The sequence below is a fragment of the Aspergillus versicolor genome (assembly GCF_001890125.1).
Source record: "Aspergillus versicolor CBS 583.65 unplaced genomic scaffold ASPVEscaffold_7, whole genome shotgun sequence".
NCBI classification, from domain to species: domain Eukaryota; kingdom Fungi; phylum Ascomycota; class Eurotiomycetes; order Eurotiales; family Aspergillaceae; genus Aspergillus; species Aspergillus versicolor.
In genome coordinates, this window is record NW_024467530.1 from 702,941 (window position 1) to 719,361 (window position 16,421).

General features: G+C 50.8%; 6 protein-coding genes across 6 annotated transcripts; 4 read left to right on the forward strand and 2 right to left on the reverse strand.

Moving 5' to 3' along the window:
• Positions 1–568: 568 nt before the first annotated feature.
• ASPVEDRAFT_85545 (uncharacterized protein) lies at positions 569–4,108 on the forward strand (the record flags this gene model as incomplete). The annotated part of the gene is made up of 2 exons (XM_040817713.1): positions 569–2,758; positions 2,816–4,108. 2 exons carry the CDS (start codon positions 569–571, stop codon positions 4,106–4,108), a joined length of 3,483 nt encoding a protein of 1,160 aa, XP_040669898.1.
• A 430-nt stretch (positions 4,109–4,538) lies between these two features.
• Positions 4,539–6,627, forward strand: ASPVEDRAFT_43602 (RTC4 family protein). Its single transcript, XM_040812856.1, has 3 exons — positions 4,539–4,689; positions 4,757–5,937; positions 5,993–6,627. Exons 2-3 carry the CDS (start codon positions 4,889–4,891, stop codon positions 6,270–6,272), a joined length of 1,329 nt encoding a protein of 442 aa, XP_040669899.1. The 5' UTR covers positions 4,539–4,689; positions 4,757–4,888; the 3' UTR covers positions 6,273–6,627.
• A 166-nt stretch (positions 6,628–6,793) lies between these two features.
• On the forward strand, positions 6,794–7,594 carry ASPVEDRAFT_43603 (DUF2462 domain-containing protein). Its single transcript, XM_040812857.1, has 3 exons — positions 6,794–6,959; positions 7,097–7,184; positions 7,290–7,594. Exons 1-3 carry the CDS (start codon positions 6,910–6,912, stop codon positions 7,416–7,418), a joined length of 267 nt encoding a protein of 88 aa, XP_040669900.1. The 5' UTR covers positions 6,794–6,909; the 3' UTR covers positions 7,419–7,594.
• A 262-nt stretch (positions 7,595–7,856) lies between these two features.
• On the reverse strand, positions 7,857–10,546 carry ASPVEDRAFT_134961 (uncharacterized protein; the record flags this gene model as incomplete). The annotated part of the gene is made up of 5 exons (XM_040807181.1): positions 7,857–8,453; positions 8,549–8,874; positions 8,930–9,038; positions 9,099–10,257; positions 10,320–10,546. The coding sequence occupies 5 exons, from the start codon at positions 10,544–10,546 to the stop codon at positions 7,857–7,859; spliced, it is 2,418 nt and encodes an 805-aa protein (XP_040669901.1).
• Positions 10,547–12,310: 1,764 nt separating this feature from the next.
• On the forward strand, positions 12,311–14,401 carry ASPVEDRAFT_43605 (5'/3'-nucleotidase SurE). Its single transcript, XM_040812858.1, has 3 exons — positions 12,311–12,601; positions 12,857–13,830; positions 13,937–14,401. Exons 1-3 carry the CDS (start codon positions 12,590–12,592, stop codon positions 13,998–14,000), a joined length of 1,050 nt encoding a protein of 349 aa, XP_040669902.1. The 5' UTR covers positions 12,311–12,589; the 3' UTR covers positions 14,001–14,401.
• Positions 14,402–14,558: 157 nt separating this feature from the next.
• On the reverse strand, positions 14,559–16,141 carry ASPVEDRAFT_134974 (DUF5427 domain-containing protein MTC1; the record flags this gene model as incomplete). The annotated part of the gene is made up of 2 exons (XM_040807183.1): positions 14,559–15,535; positions 15,604–16,141. The coding sequence occupies 2 exons, from the start codon at positions 16,139–16,141 to the stop codon at positions 14,559–14,561; spliced, it is 1,515 nt and encodes a 504-aa protein (XP_040669903.1).
• Between the last annotated feature and the right edge of the window lie 280 nt (positions 16,142–16,421).

Below are 16,421 nucleotides of genomic sequence, written 5' to 3' on the forward strand. Positions count from 1 at the left end.
GTCGGGCTTGGTGGTTCGCGAGTGAGTTCGGGGGTAGATTGCATTTGACGTGATCTCCGGCTGCCTCTCCTCTCAACCCCACGGGTGCTTCGATCTAAAGTTGGATCGCCGCTTTCAGAACCTCACGCCGCGCGGACACCTCTCCCGGTCCCAGAAACAACTTCTTGGAGCAATAATAACTGCGGCAGAAGGTAAGATCTGTCAACCTGTTTTGATTTCTTCAAATTTCCTGCGTTTTTCTGTCTATTAACCATTCAGACGTCCCTTCAAGCAGCCTCCGCCAGTTAGCCGTTGTCGAATATTCCACCCAACCCCTTTTCGGATCCACAACACCCCGAACACCTTTGACGCCTGGACCGTCGTCACACTGCTCTGTACACCGTATTCAATATAGTCCATAAGTGGGAACCAAGCTGCCAGAGTGCAAGCTTTTAGGATTCGTGGTGGTTGTTTGCGCGGATGGGTCGTATCTTTGTCTCGGAATTCAGACGGGGTTACCAACTGGGAAAAACAAAAGACTAGAAAGAAGCCAGTTTGAAGACTTCTGGGATCTCCTTTTCGATGAAGGATGAGCTCGGGCCCGGCTCCCACCGTTGACCACTCTGGCGACCTCCCTGGTGATCAGCCGGCCTCACGTACTTCGGACCCGTCACACGAGCCCTTGCCGCGGAACGCCGATACACCAACTGACGGCATTAAAGGCGGAAATGGCGCTTCGCAGCAGAGCACACCGGTAGATAAGCCGACCACAAACCAAGACACCACAGCTGTGCAGGAATTTGATGATTTCGGGCTACCTCTTCGATCGCGACCTAAGCCACCCCGACGAGACACCGAGTCGACGGTTGACGAAGACCAATTTCATGATGCGGAGGAGGAAGCCTCTGGCTCTGGTACCCATACCACAACAGCAGAGCCGGAGGTCGAGAAAACTTCTTCGGTAGAGCAGCCGGTTGACAGAAAGACCTCTACAGGGAACAGTCGAGAGGAGGGGCCCGAGGTCCCTCCTGCTCCCGAACCAAGCGAGCGCGAGACACTCACACCCAACAGAGCAGAAACCGCAGTAACGGTATCCACAACAGAGAAACGTACATCAGAGAGCCCACCGCCAGACACCGAACATGAACCACCTCCACCTTATACCGAACACTCAGCCCAGGGTGACACTAGGAAGTCTACGTCTTCGCGGCCTGAACACACAGTGAAGAATGACATCCCGATGTCGGAGTGGTCGCACCAGCGGCTGCATGACCATAAGGAGAAAGATGATCATGAACAAGACAAAGAGAGCGACGATGGGGACTGGAAGGATATGACTGCGTTGGACGAGTTTGACCTATACGATGATTATGGACGGTTGATTGCCCGCGGAACAAAGCAAGATGATAATGAGGCGGTTTACCAAGGCCTCGGAGGGGCTGGGAAAGGATACACCAGAGTCCAGCTTGACGATGATACCGAGTCTATAAATAGTTTGGACGAAGACACCAGCTATCTTTTCCGAGAGTCCGATGCTACTGGTGCAGGATACGAGGGAGAAGAACTTCGCGATACTCTGAGCCAGCTGCAAGCTACGAAAGATCTCCTGACCGAAAGCCAAAGAATCGCCTATGTGGGAGTCACACGCTTAACCATTTTCAGGATGGTAAGGGACATGGATAGAGCCCCCGCAACCAAGTCGACTCGCAAGCGGAAACAAAAAGCGCTTGACTCAACGCGAGGATGGGGCCAGGCAATGATGGCTAGGTTGTACTCTCACATGGATATCAACCAGGCGGAACAGGTGATGATTGAGCAACTCGCTGAGCATGGAGTACAGCCTGAAGATCTTGTCCGACCGCTTATGGCGAATGCTCGTGTCAAGAATCCGTTGGCCGAAGAAGAAGATATATCCAAGAAATCCCTATCCTCGACCAGATCGAATACCTGGAAGGATGAGGACCGGTCTAGCTTATCGACTGAGCTCAATAGGTCCTCGGAAACAAATTCCCCACCTCCATATGACACTCACCCCGATGGGAGTGTTCCAGAGGTTCAGACACCGTCTGAGCTACCAACATCCCAGAAAATCGATATCGATATTCGTTGGACAGTTCTCTGCGACCTTTTCCTAGTATTGATTTCAGATTCAAGCTACGACTCGCGGTCGCGGACATTGCTACAGAGTGTAGGAGAATCCATGGAGATTTCGTGGTTACAGATCTCCAAATTCGAGAAGCGTGTCATTGATGCCCTGGAAATGCAAGAGGAGGCGGAGAAGGAGACATGGGATGAGTCAGAACATATGGAGAAGCGCCGCAAGTCGGCGCTGAAACGCAAATACATGGTTATGGGCTTGGCCACTGTTGGTGGAGGGCTGGTCATCGGTCTCTCAGCTGGTCTACTTGCTCCAGTCATCGGTGCTGGTATTGCCGCCGGCTTCACTACAATTGGAGTTGGTGGAACCAGCGCCTTCCTCGGTGGAGCTGGCGGTACAGCTCTTATTGCGTCTGGGGCTACCCTGACAGGGAGTACAATAGGTTTGAGAGCGTCTCATAGGCGTACTGGAGCAGTCCAGACGTTCGAATATCGTCCTTTGCACAACAACAAGAGGTTTAACCTTATTGTCACGGTATCAGGGTGGATGGCTGGAAATGTAGACGATGTGCGATTGCCTTATAGTACTGTTGATCCTATCATGGGAGACATCTATTCGGTTTTGTGGGAACCCGAGATGCTCAAGAGCATGGGTGCAACCATAAATATTCTAGCTACAGAGGTAGGTTTTGCACACACCGAGCCTTATACGATCGGGATATTGACAAATATAACCTAGGCTTTGACCCAAGGACTACAACAAGTGCTCGGAAGCACCGTTCTAACAGCGCTCATGGCATCCCTACAGCTTCCCCTTATCCTCACGAAGCTCTCTTATCTAGTTGATAACCCCTGGAACGTCTCACTCGCCCGTGCCAATGCGGCTGGTCTCATTCTGGCCGACTCACTAATGGATCGCAACCTGGGCAAGCGGCCGGTGACCTTGCTTGGATACTCTCTTGGTGCAAGAGTCATTTTTTCCTGCCTAAAGGAGCTCGCCGACAAGGGTGCTTATGGGCTTGTTGAAAATGTCTATCTTTTCGGGTCCCCTGTGGTTGCGAACAAAGACGAATACCTCAAGGTCCGTGGTGTTATTTCAGGTAGATTCGTGAACGGATACTCTTCGAACGACTGGATCCTAGGATACTTGTTCCGTGCCACTGCCGGAGGTATCATGCGCGTGGCCGGTCTAGCCCCTGTTGAAGGGATTCCAGGTCTTGAAAACGTTGACGTCACCAAGCTCGTGAACGGACACATGGACTACCGTGCAGCCATACCCCGTCTCTTGAAGCATATTGGGTGGGAAGTCCTCAGTGAAGAATTTGCAGAAATTGAAGATCCCGACCCCGAGAATCATGGTGAACGACAAAGGGAGCTAATCCGTGAGATCGACGAGGCCCGCCGAGACGCAGAGAGCAAGCCAGAAAAGAAACGGTTTGGCTTATTCAAACGGGGGAAGCTGGCCAAAAAGAAGGCATGGGAGTCCTACGATGTTGATCAATCCGAATCGCCTCAGAGCCCGACAGGCAGCAACGCAGCAGGCAGTGTGTTGTTTGATATTGACGCCATCAAGGCTGAATTGGCATCAGAAATGATGGAGGTCAAGCAGCTTGAATCAACTCTACCACCTATGAAGTTGGATTTGAATTCTCCGGCTTTGACTTCACCAGCAACACCATCACCTTCCACTGCGAAAGATTCCAAAACTCAAGAATCCGCCCAAAAATCACCGCAACCAAACCCCAAACAGTCACCCTCTCCTCCACCCCCTCCTCCTAAGGATGAGGAAGTTCAAATGACCTTTGATACATCCTACCATGAACCACCGCAACGGTCCTTGTCCTCATTCGAACCTGATATGTACCATCCCGATGATCCCCGCCCCTCTCGACCCACTCTTCGACCATCAGCTACAACTCCCGGCATTATCGGGGCTGGAGCGATCGGAGCGACAACAGTTGGTGCAATGGCGTTAGAAGAGAATGCGTGGGCTGACGACGGCGAAGGTGAAATCCAAATGACTTTTGAGTGATGATGAACTATGAATATATATGGGCGAAGGATGGTATAATCCTTAGAGGTTGCATACTTATATGAACTTTCTTAATATATTAAACTCTATTTAGATATGTTTTCCACTGTTTGGTCTTTGAAGGTTACAGAGTCGTTTATAATAACGTTCCTGGCATGGTATTTTACCAATGGAGTTATGGCTTACTGGCGTGAGGTTTGCTTTGCCGCGCATATCGATTATAGCTATACATACATTTTAAAGCTGTCAGTTCAGGAAATTCAATGAATTCCCGGGGAAATGAGAAATGGAGAGGAAATATTGTGAAGATGTAGTTCCAAAGAAATAGTACGTTCTCAAGTGTGGTGGGAAAAGGAGGCGGGCGAGTAAAGTTCCATAACTTTGCTACTGCGGAGAAGCTCTGGTCCCGCGTGTCATGTCACGCCCACCACGCGTCTCAACTCCGCGAAGCCCTCCTCCATCAGTCTCACAGTTCCCACAAAGTCCGGCAGCCGACTGTCGTGCTGGGCTGCTCGACGACCTCATCCAACTCGAATCCCCGTTACTCCTCATCTCAACCGTTAATAATTTCATCCTCCGAGGTGAGGAGATTCGACTCCATATTTACTAAGACTACTTATACAGTAACTAACGCAAGTCTCTTAATAGGCTGTACCACCTGAATTATTCCTTTTCCGTCCGTGCTATGTGACTCGACGACCTTTGTCTCTTTTGTCTATGCTTAATTTACAATTCTAAAAACCCCGAACCCTGATCAATTGGCCCCTTTACACATCCACCATGCCTAGTTTACGGACGAGACGAAGCCTACCGTCGGCGCCCGCAAAGAAAGAATTAGAAGAGGAAGAAGACGTTAATGCCCCACCTCGTGGAACCAGCGATGAGGAAGGCTTCTCCGATTCCGAAGATGAGCAGAGCGATGGACTGGAAATGCCTACACCTCGCAAATCACGAACCTCGCGGAATGGACAAACAGAAAAGACACTCGAGCAGAAGCTCGCTGAGAATAATGACGGGCGGGGCTTCACCACCAAGTCACCAGGTTCAAGTCGCAAACGGAAGGCAGCGGGTATGCTTGGATCCGATGATATGGCAGCACAGGACCCCTTTGATACGTGGTCGTCGCAACGCAGCAAACGCCCAAGTCTAGGCTATGGCTCAAGGTTTCGCAAAACACCTAGTTCCAGCATGGCCGAGTCGCATGCCCCCTCGAGTGCGCCGCCGCCGAAGTCGTCTGTAACTTCGTTTTCTACACAAGCAGATAGTCCCGAGGAGGAGGAGAAAGAGGAGGAAGACAGTGGATTCAGGGTTCCACGTAATCCGGAGATAGAGCCCCCACCTTCAAGTCTCGAGATACCCGAGTCCGATGATGAGATGAGCGATCTAAGTTCTGCGAAGAGCTATAACTCCGATGGCTTTCCTATCTCGGACGAGGATGATTCCAAGAATGCCGAAGCGGTCGAATACCTGTGTCCGATGTGCAAGGAGCCGGTGGAGCCGGAGCTGTTAATCAAGTTTCGAGCTCAACCAAGACAGCGCATCAGGGATCAGTATGTCTTCTGCGAGTCTCATAAGAAGCCTGCTATGGAAAAGGAGTGGGAAGAGAAAGGCTACCCAACAATTGACTGGGAAAAGTTTGACGAACGTATTGAAGCTCATTTTGATGAGCTGGAGAAACTAATGGTCCCGGAGAGCTCATCGTATTACCGAAACGTTCTTGACACTACAATGAAATCAGGGCAAGCAAAGAACTTCCGCCTTACTCTCGCTGGCGACGCCCTGGAAACGATATCATGCGGGTACTACGGGACTCGGGGTTCCGGGAGGATGTAAGCGCACACCTTCCTTACGTTCCACGAAAGCAAAACGCTAATAGACATCTAGGTTACAAGCAATTACAACGCGCTTCGCCAGAAAGCTCCGCCGCCTAGCAACTGAAGACAACATCGTCAAGCAGGCAGGCGTGGTCCCATACTCACAAGCTGTCCTAGTCCCCGAGCTTGCCGCTAGGTTAATAAAGGAGGACATGGATGTTGACGACGATTCCGCGCGACAGATAATGCGAGAGAGCGTTGATATTGGGGAGAAGCTAAATCCCGCTCCAAATGATACTGTGCCGGTCACAGAGGAGACAGCTGGAATCGACGACGGGGTTCCCAACTAGCTGGATAGTACTATACACATGGAATGCATGCTTTATACGGCGTCCTTTCTTGCATTTTCTTCCGTTCGTTTCCCTTTGGCGGTTTTCCTAGATACCTAGTCCTTTTTATATGTCGTGCTATATACATTATTTATTTTGTTCCTGATATTATCTGCGATTGTCTGTATATAGGGAATGCGCAGTATTAACAGCCGACACTCGTCTCTAATTCTCAGAAATAGGAAGCTTATTCTTGAGTTTCCATATCGTCCAGTCCAACCTGAAGACGCTCCCGGGTATGCACCTCATTTCGTGGGGCGTTGCGCACACGGAAGAATACTGGTGATGACTGAATGCATACTTTTATAGTAATTAGACAGATAGATGACTGTTAGACAGGGAAGGCCCTGTTCTACTGAAGCTAAATCCTGAGGAGCTGTTTGTTTATACTTCATTGGTGTTATCGATTAATATCACACGTGACCGATAAGCCCACCGATAAGGAATTTTTATCCCTCCACCTCCGCTCACTCCCCGACCCTCGACTTCGCTGGATACAGTACAATTCTTTATTGCCTACCTTTGCGCCGTGCTGCTGGCAGTACACTCACTCAATACCTGACTATATTTTGACCTAATTTCTCCGCACCTACCAGCCATGGCTCAAGGACTGCTCAAGAAGGCGAAGGCCAATACTTCTACGAAACGGTATGGTTTTCATCGACCTTTCAATCTTCCCACCGCTGTCGCTCTTACGCGACCGACTTTCGAGATTATTCGAGAGGAGAAGTTGTTCTCTTTTGACAGCTATGAAACTAACCGATATTTTTTTTCTGAAATAACAGCCCCTCAGCCCTCGGCCCCAAGAAGGGAACAAACGGGCAGATTGCGCCGAAGAAAGCCTCGTTGATCAAGCAGCAAAAGATTACCAAGGTATGTACCATGTGCGGGTCTGTGGTGAGATTCTGCGGTCGACAAGATATGCTAGTGGTAGATGGTTATGTTTCAAACAAAACATTAACGCTATGGTATCTTTAGAAACTATCAGCTGGGTTGACTGCGAAGACGGAACGGAATCTCGCGCAGCGGGCGGGTCATCTTGAGTTACTTGCTGGAGGGAAGAAGGATAAGAAATCGGGCAAGGATAAGGGGAAGAGCGGGAAATAAATGAGAGAAAGAAAAGAAGGAGATGTTTATTCTATGTGATGCTATACATCTGCGTTTGTTTCATGTGGCTTTTTTTAGAATTGGATATAGTGTCAGTATCGAGGTGATACTGGCAATAGTTTTAGATACCCAACTATTCTATCGTGGTTTCTGATGTGCATGCAAAAGTAAGTCGAGATAAAGGTATGATCTATTCAAGTTTATAGCTCTATGTAGATAGGTCTAGACTTGAACGAAATATGCAGCCAGCGCAAATAAGAAATCGTACTCTAATATCAATCAATCAAAGTCGTAAAAGAACCCGAAGAATACATGAGAAATTCGTGAATCGTAAACAGATAAAAAACATAAAAAGACGCTCCAAGGGTATCTCAAATATCAGCCTATTCCACTTCGCCGCCCAGTCTTTTGGTATTTTAAATGGTTTGGCCACGAAGCCTAAATTTTTGCAACTCGAATAGGCGCACCCGACTGCTCGATGAGTTCCGTGCCTCGTTCGATCCATGACTTGAACCCGTCATCAGAAGGGTCGACGGGGAAATCATCCCAGACGGGATTTTCCGCGTCGGCGTAGGTAGACCAGATGCCCTTGGGAACCTCGGAGGCCGACCAAGACGGCAATTTAGCCAGAACACAGGTGTAGTAGACATAAAGGATTCTGCAGAGTAGGTCGACTCGGTCGACATAATGCTGTTTGGTTGGGTCGGGCTCGCGGCCCCCATCCCCGAGACGCTTCCACCAAGAAACTCGCCAACGGAGGGTGAGGAGTATGTGTCCCAGCTCCTTCAAGAAATTCATGTGAGTTTCTTGAGAGATCTGTTTCCATTTGATGTTGTAGAAGTCTCGCTCCAACTTGCGGAAGCCCTCAACCTCGAGCATACGGCAGACAATGCGCGAGAGCTGTGCTGCGAGAAGTATCTCGCGCTGGTGTGTGGGGTCGTTGACATCCATCGGTTTTTCTTTACCGTCAGCCTCAAGTGGAATGAAGCTGTAGCTCGCACGGCTTGGCATGTTGTTCCATTGAGAAAGCAGAGTCTATTCGGGTTGGTTAGAGGCATGGATAAAAAAAAAAAAAAAAAAAAAAAAAAAAAAAAAAAAAAAAAAAAACTTAAACCCTTGGCGGAACTCACGTAGATATTGCGCATTGGATCACAGTCCTTGATGCAGGTCAACCAATTCTTAGACTTATCTTTTGACTCGATGATCCGTCGATCAATGAACTCGAGGAAGTTTGAGCGCGAGTTGCCATTGTATTCGCTTAAGCTTCTGAGGAATTTGTACGTCTCTCCCAAGTCGAGGACGTAAAGAGAGCCCCAAGCTTGTGTAGCACGGATGTTGAATTTCCCCTGTCGCTCGCCAAGGAAGGAGAGGAGGTCGTTCAAGTCGAACTCGGAGGGAATGTTCAGCCGGACTCGCCCAGATTTGTCCAAAGTAGGGTGGTTGATAGCCCGTTGAGCTGGCGAGGTTAGTAAAGTGAAATTCAGGGCTCTGATGATATGATGTATACATACAGATATAGTTGCACGTTCCATATTCGACAATGCTTGAGAAACAAGCCCGAGCACATGGTTGTTCATGGAGAGTGGGACGACATGCGTCACATGGGGCATTCCCATCGCACTGGCCAGAGGTCAACAAATTGCTTTTCTCTTAGTGGATCGCGGTGGAATTGTTCGTTACCTTTCGCTTATTCAACCGGCACTGAACGCAGGTATCCTTGTTCTTTCTCCGCATTCCGGCGTTAGCCCTACCAGCCATAGACAAGGGACCCTTGCGACGGGCTCCACGGGGTGGAGAGACGAAGTCTGCAGAAGCAATAGAACCGCCCTGGCCATCTTCCTGCACAATTTGTAACGGCTTTTGGTTATCTTGACCGAGTCCAACACTCTGGGCGCGCTTCTTGCGCTTCTTGATCGCAGTCGCCGACTGAGCTCCAAGAGCTTGCGGCTTAGCGGGTACACGCTGTGTAGCAAGGGGCGAAGCTCGCGTACTTGTCGGAACAGAAGAAAAGAGTGGTTCCGATAGGTCTTCGCTCACAACGAACGCGGTAGCTGTCTGAGGACCATGAGAGGCCTCGGAAGGTGACTCCTCCTTCTGGGAACATTTCCACACACTCTCCTCATCCAGTTGCCTATCCGCGAATGCCGGCACGTCATCTCCAGTTGCGGAATAAGAAAATTCGTAGGTCCCAGGGATGTCATCAGACACAGATGAACTCTCAGATTTGTATTGGAACAAGTCTTGGCCAGTTACCTCGTCTTTGATGCATAGTGAGTGCTGCGGGAACGTAGAGAATGAGGACGGTGAAGTTATGTTGCTAGGCAATTGCGACTCAAGGCTGTCGAGCCAGCGTGTCTCAAGGGACTGCATAGGGTTTCGGAAACTGCCCACATGTCTAGCGCCTTTGTTGATTTGCTGTGGGCCCAGAGTACTAGAGACAGGAAGTTGACCAGTCACGGGCTCCGCGGTGTTGGTAATTGACCCAGTCCAGGGTTCATTTGTCGCAAATGGGAATGCATGTGGGATATTCTGAAACTGTATGAAATGCTCCGATGGGATATCAGAGAACTCCTGTCCCTGCGTGAGTGATGCGCCATCTTCAACGATGAACGCATCCGTTGAAGCCGGGGGTTCCTTTCCGTAAGGGTAAAGGAGAGGCGCATCCATGGGGAAACCGGCCATCATATTGTTGAACATTTGCAGTTGCGGCCATGACTCATCAAGCTGGAAGTTATCGTCCGCCGAGGGCAGGGTCTTTGGGCTAACAGTGCTGCTAAGGGTGCCTTCAGCGGAGGCATCGGCTACCGTAAATTTGTTGTCGGGCGGCGTTCCATGCTTGCTATACGAATCGCATTAGCCGGCGTCTACCGGGAGCGCCAAAAGAGACTAAGCAGCTCATACCTGTTATCGTCGCTGTGGTACTCACTGGGTTGCCCCAGTAGAGAAGGGTTCGCGCTCAATTCCGCGAATTCGGAATCGCTATGGTTCGAGTCTTGACTCGTGTCCCAATCCAACGGCTGCTCGTAACCTGAATTCTCCCACGGTATAGTAAAAACGGTGTCTGATTGATAGCTATCGAGGATCTTGGGGTCAATGCCCGCAGCGGATTGAGCACTCTCGCAGTCCATACAGGGGATCCGAGATCGGGGAACGGGTCGTGAAGACTTCAAGAAAGCCGGCAAGGTCCCCAGGTCAACTATGCGTTGGGGGGACGAAATACCGTGCAGTTCTTGCACAGGCGAGCGAGATGGTCGATGCGAAGTGTCCGGAGGTTGAAAAGACCTCCAGATACAAGTAGCGATGGTCGATGGTTGTATGAGTCGATGGAAAGGAGAAAGAAAGGAAAGAGGGTGAGAAATTTGGGTGACAAGAAACGTTCCCCACTAGATTTTGAGGCGATCGGCCTCCGATACGGCGCAGCCAGTCGTCAGAACTCGAACGGTTATTGTTAATAATATCAATGTGCACAGGCCAATTGGCAGTTTTGACACAGTGTGAATGGATGTCTTGTCTGAGTCCTGGTCAATCGGTGTTTTAAGTGTTTTAAATCCGCCCACAGCTACTCCGGCCTGCACGAAATCCCACCATAATTATACTGCCAGGTATGCTCCCCCCTCCATGGAGAGGAGTGATGATCAAGGTGATCACTCTGGGCATGAAACTCCAATTCAGCGATCGCCAACCGCGCCAACTCGTCCAAGAAATACCAAGTCCATAGCTTGCATGACCCTCTGTCCCTCGCCGGATCACACTAGTCCTTGTGCCCGGCCACCAGGAGGGGTGATAGCCACCGCTGACACCACTCTTTACTCATACGATGTTCAAATCCTCGCTATCAGTCCTACGCTACTTGGTCGTCCCATCTCGATCTCAGACCTGCTGACCCTGCGTCGCACAGGATGCCGATGAGTTTCGACGTAGATTTCTCCAGGCTTCCTCATTCCAGGGCCGGACTACCACTCCAATCGGAGTTGATGGAGATGTCTTTCACGTCTCATCCCGTCGGAGATGGATTCATAGCACGATTAATTTCGCTTACATTAGTCTGCCAGCCGAGGGGGCCGATGTCCCAACGTGCCCTTCTGGGCTTCTAGAAGCCTGTTCCGTTCGGTCTGATTGTTTGGTCCATGGTCCGTCCCAAGAAACCTCTGACAAGGCGACGTAATATGATTTTTCAACACCACGGAGACTCATATTGAATCTGATGTAACCTGTCCAACAAGGTGTGCATCCCCACCAGAGAAGTAAAGGGGAAATGAACCGCACCTCCCGACAGGACAAATGATATTGGATGGCGCGGACATGCTCCAGCTTCATCGAGTCATCGCCTCCCAGAATACTCCGTTCAGGAGGATGCCCGGACCATGATCTCCCTGTCAGCCCCGTGTAGTTTTAGGCATGAATCCACCCGGGAAAACTCTGTGTTATGCTGTGCAGCAGCGGGCTGGATGGCTGCGCTCCAATTTTCGGCGCTTTATTTTTTGCTAAAGACTACCATCTATATCCATCCATCCTTGGCATGCCTCACTGCTTCACCCTCATAAATGACCTTCTTCCACGTTGAGACTCATTCCAAATCGCACCTGGGCATCTGACACGCATTCAGTCAGATAGATTGCCTCGGATTCCCGGCGGCGACTGATTGGGGTGTGTGTGGGTGACCGAGTTTGCTTCCCCACGAGCCCTGAGAGCTTCACCGCAGCCTCTTTTCGGCGACCTCGAGTCTGGGCTTGTTATGGTCTGTATCGTACCTTGTTTTAATACTTGATACCGTACATAACATATGTAGAATGTTTTTTATTCGCTGTATGCGTTATTTCCTTTCGCATCTCCAATACACAGCAAACATGTCTGTACTCACCCCAAGCTCCCAAAAGCTTCACCGCGCGACCAGTTTTGAGGCGGAAATCGCCTCTCGGGGGCTGTTTTCGGTTGAAAACGGCGACGAGAGGCCTCAATCCTTAACCGTCGAGATAAGCTATAAATATAATATTGGTAACCATTTCCAAAGTTATCGTTCTTTGAAAGCTTTCGCAAATTCACCTCTCTATTGAGGTCGATCAAAACTATATTGATCGTTTTAACCTCGCTGTAATCGCAACGTACTCAATTCCACCCGCCGCCAACCGCGCTAAGTATTATTGAACCCTCCATCGGAAGAGGCACCTGTGATGCATATATTGGTATGTTTTCTTTTTTGCTCTACTTCTCGATCTCGATCTGGGGCAAATTATTGCCTCCCGCGCCTCCAGCCGTGCCTGTACTCGGGATCTTCGTCATGAAGTCACCAGACCAGCTTCAGGCCCCCATCATTCGCCCCGAAAAAGGAATCAGAAACACGGCCTTATCGGGAGCTTCTGATGGGATAGATGCGCGCATACGGATCGAGAAATTCGCATCTCGAGACATAGACGAATCGGAACTGACGATCACTATAGCTCGTCAACGACGACGGCCCGCCATCGCGGCGATTGTCCCCTTATGTCCGGCCCCTCGTCGAGGCCCTCCAAGGCGCAGGCCATCTAGTGTCTGTAGCCATTCCCGCAGCATCGCGCTCCTGGATCGGCAAAGCCCATCTCATCGAAGCCTCGCTGAAAGCAACATACGTGCCCCCAGACGCCTTCCGCAACGACGGCACCTGGGACGAAACATACACCACCCCCACCCCATCAGAAAGCGAAGCCGAAGCCAAAGCCGAAACAGAATGGGTCGTCATCACAAACGGCACCCCAGCTAGCTGCGTCCAGCTCGGCCTCTTCAACCTCTTTACAGACAGACCACCCATCGACCTCGTCATCTCAGGCCCCAATCACGGCCGCAACGCCTCAACCATCTACAACCTCTCGTCCGGCACCGTCGGCGGTGCCCTCGAGGCAGCCACCTGCGGGAAACGCGGAATCGCCATCTCCTTCGGCAGCAAGGACGAGCAGCCATTAGATATCATCGAAGCGGCGGCAAGACTCGCCGTGCGCATCGTGCACCATCTCTACGAGAACTGGGACGACCGGGTTGAATTGTATAACCTCAATATCCCCATGCGTATTGACGTGGAGACGAGACCAGTACTCTATACTCGCACCCTGCCGTACTACTGGTCGCGTGGGTACCTGTACGCTGAAATCAACGCGGATAAGGCGCCTCCTGTCCTGACGAACGGCGTCGCGAACGGGACACACGGCACTCAGAACGGAGAAACAGATATAAATCAAAAACTCACTAATGGAGCTGGCAATGGTGTCATAACGAACGGCACTACCCCCACAAAGCCCACCTCGGCCTCAACCTCAACATCAACTTCACAGCTCAAATCGCGCGACTTCAAATGGTCCGCGGAGCTAACAGATATGAAGAAAGCGCTTCAAGCCAGCGAAGAAGGCACAGATGCGCATACTGTCTTGAACGGAAGCACCAGGTAAGAACAAAACCATCCCACTACTATACCAACGCACCCCTGTTTCAAATTAGAACACGAGTTCGCAAGTCAGCAGGCTAACCCAAGTCTTTTTCTGTAACGACAGTGTCACGCCCCTCTGTGCTAATTTCTGGTACGTCCCGGGGTTAGAGGGGCCATTGCATCTTTGAGTTGATTTTGGTGGATGGGGCGATGAATCTCACGCGAAACACAATTAGATCGGTAATATAGTATAGATACTTACTAGAATGATACCCGCAACGGTTTTCGATTTCGTCATGGTTTCCTGGTCTTTATGGGTGGTTAACCTAACCACTAAGTGCCTACCTCGTGATGCAAGAAGGGATATGTACTGTAGTACCTACTTCGTTGAGGGCGATCGAAATATGTTCTCTGGGCTGGCTTGGACTTGTTTGTTTGTGAATGTTTGGAATTTGCGACATTAAGCTTTCGTGACCCTTTAGAGTTCTATGTGGCATATAAAGTTCTATCTTCGCAAATAAGATCCGTCTTACCACGAGGAAACAGTGAAACATGGGATATGAAGATGACTGGTGTATCACTAACAACTCAGAAATAAACCTTTAGGAAGAACAAAGGCAGAAAAAAAAAAAAAAAGACAAAAAGGCAAAAAGACAGACTTCGGTGGCTGAAGTACAGGAATGTCTGGGTAGAGTATAATATGTAACAAAAAATTATATTAATGGTCAAAAATGGGGGAGCAAATCCTACATCGCCCGCGCAACTTCCCCAGCTCCACTTTCCGCGGCCGATGCCTGCTCAGCACGCATCTTGCCCTTTGCAGCTGCGGACTCACCCACGCCCATTCTGCGTGCGACATAGCGCTGCGCGACGATACCGACAGAGAGGGTAATGGCTTCCTCGATCCATTCAGCGGCCCATTCGCGGGGATCAACACCGCCACTCTCGACAATTTCGGAAATTTCTTCCGGAACGACTGCACGGGGCACGTCGGAGTCTGCAGACTCGAAGTTAGGTGCGGGGGCCGAGGAGGAATCTAGCCAGTGGATCCATTTCTGTGGGATTGCCTGTGAGACAGCATGGAAAGCGATGCCGTGAATGGGGTCGTGGAGATAAAGGGCGAAGGTAATTTCTTCTTCTGGTGCATCAGGGACATCCACGACACCAGAGGGCGTGGCCTTGTCGGTGGTTGGCCCAGCCTGGAATACCTCCGCGGTTGACGTTGTTTGACTGACAGCCTGGATAGCGAGGAAGATATCGCTGCTTCTGACAGGGTTTGTTTCGCTGAGGTCTTGGGTAGCTTGCTTTGCGGCTTCCTCTACTCCACCTCTCGAAGCAAAGTATTCGGCCGCATAACCCTCCGCACTTGCTCGGCAAAGCTTGGTTGCCTCCACAAGACCAGGCACAGCTGAAATGCTGCGAGGGTTTCCCGGGGTAACGGTTCGCCACCAGGGCCCATCGCGCCAGCCGGCAGTCGATACACTGTTGTCTTGGCCACGTTTCGGTGCGGACTCCTGGCCCCTCTGTATAACTAGCAGGTCACCACCTTCAACCTGGGACATAACACGAGAAAATACAGCGTAGACGAGGGGGTCTAGACTCGGATATCCGGAAAGATCGTGTGTAACATGAATCTGAAGACGTTCGTGGGATGAGATCGGAGGCGCAATCGTGTGGATCAGGGAAGTAAATGTAGGCATAGCCATGCTGCGAAGTTCGCCGCCTGAAACGGGTAGTTAGCATCAGTACGAGCGCACAGGCATATGATGGAGAAACCGAGGGGAATCCTACCCAAGTCTCTTAGTGCCCCAACATTCCCTTTCACCTGCTCAGCCCACTTCTGAGCCTCCTCATTCTGTTGGATTTCCTTCACAGCGGCCTCGGCCTGCTTCATGGCAGCTGTGGCAGTTGCGGAGGCAGTCGCAAAAATGCCTCCCCACCAGCCTCCGCCGGCGCTGGAGGAAGCGTCCCCAGTCGCTGAATCCTCGCTGGAAGCTGGTTGCGCATTTTGAGCTTTGCCATTCCGGCCACTCTCGCCAGATTTGCGAGGTGCGGACTTGTCCTCGCTCAGCCGCCCGGCAGGGGTTCCTGGCTTGGACATCGATGGTCTAGGCTCATTGGTAGATGTGCGCGGAGTTCCAGCGTTGCTGCTTGGGCGTTGAGATGCCAGGTTCCCCAGTTCGGTCAGGACATCCTCGTCAACCTGCGGAGGGGCGTTGTTTGTGGTGTTAGCAGCCGGTTTCGTCTTGGACTCGCCGGACTCGACGCCCAGGTTGTCAAACTGGGCGAGGAGCTCGTCGCTGGTCGGTTTCGCGCCTTTTGGAGGCATAGCTGGTTTTTACGTGTGAGTTTCGAATTGCGGGGAGAGAAGCTGTGGTGGTGACGGGCGAACTGCTGCTCTGTTGTTGCTTGGTGGACTGGAAGCTGCTGGCGGTGGGGAATGACCTGCGCCAAGACCCTTTAGCGTGCAGCAGCAGCACAAGGGCCTTGACGCCGTGCTGCCATCGTTAAGCTGTTTATTCCTACCTTCAGAGTCCAAATGTACCTGGGTCCCTGTTTATTTTAGATTTCAGGGCTCGATATTACGCAGAGTTCTCAATTGCATCGTT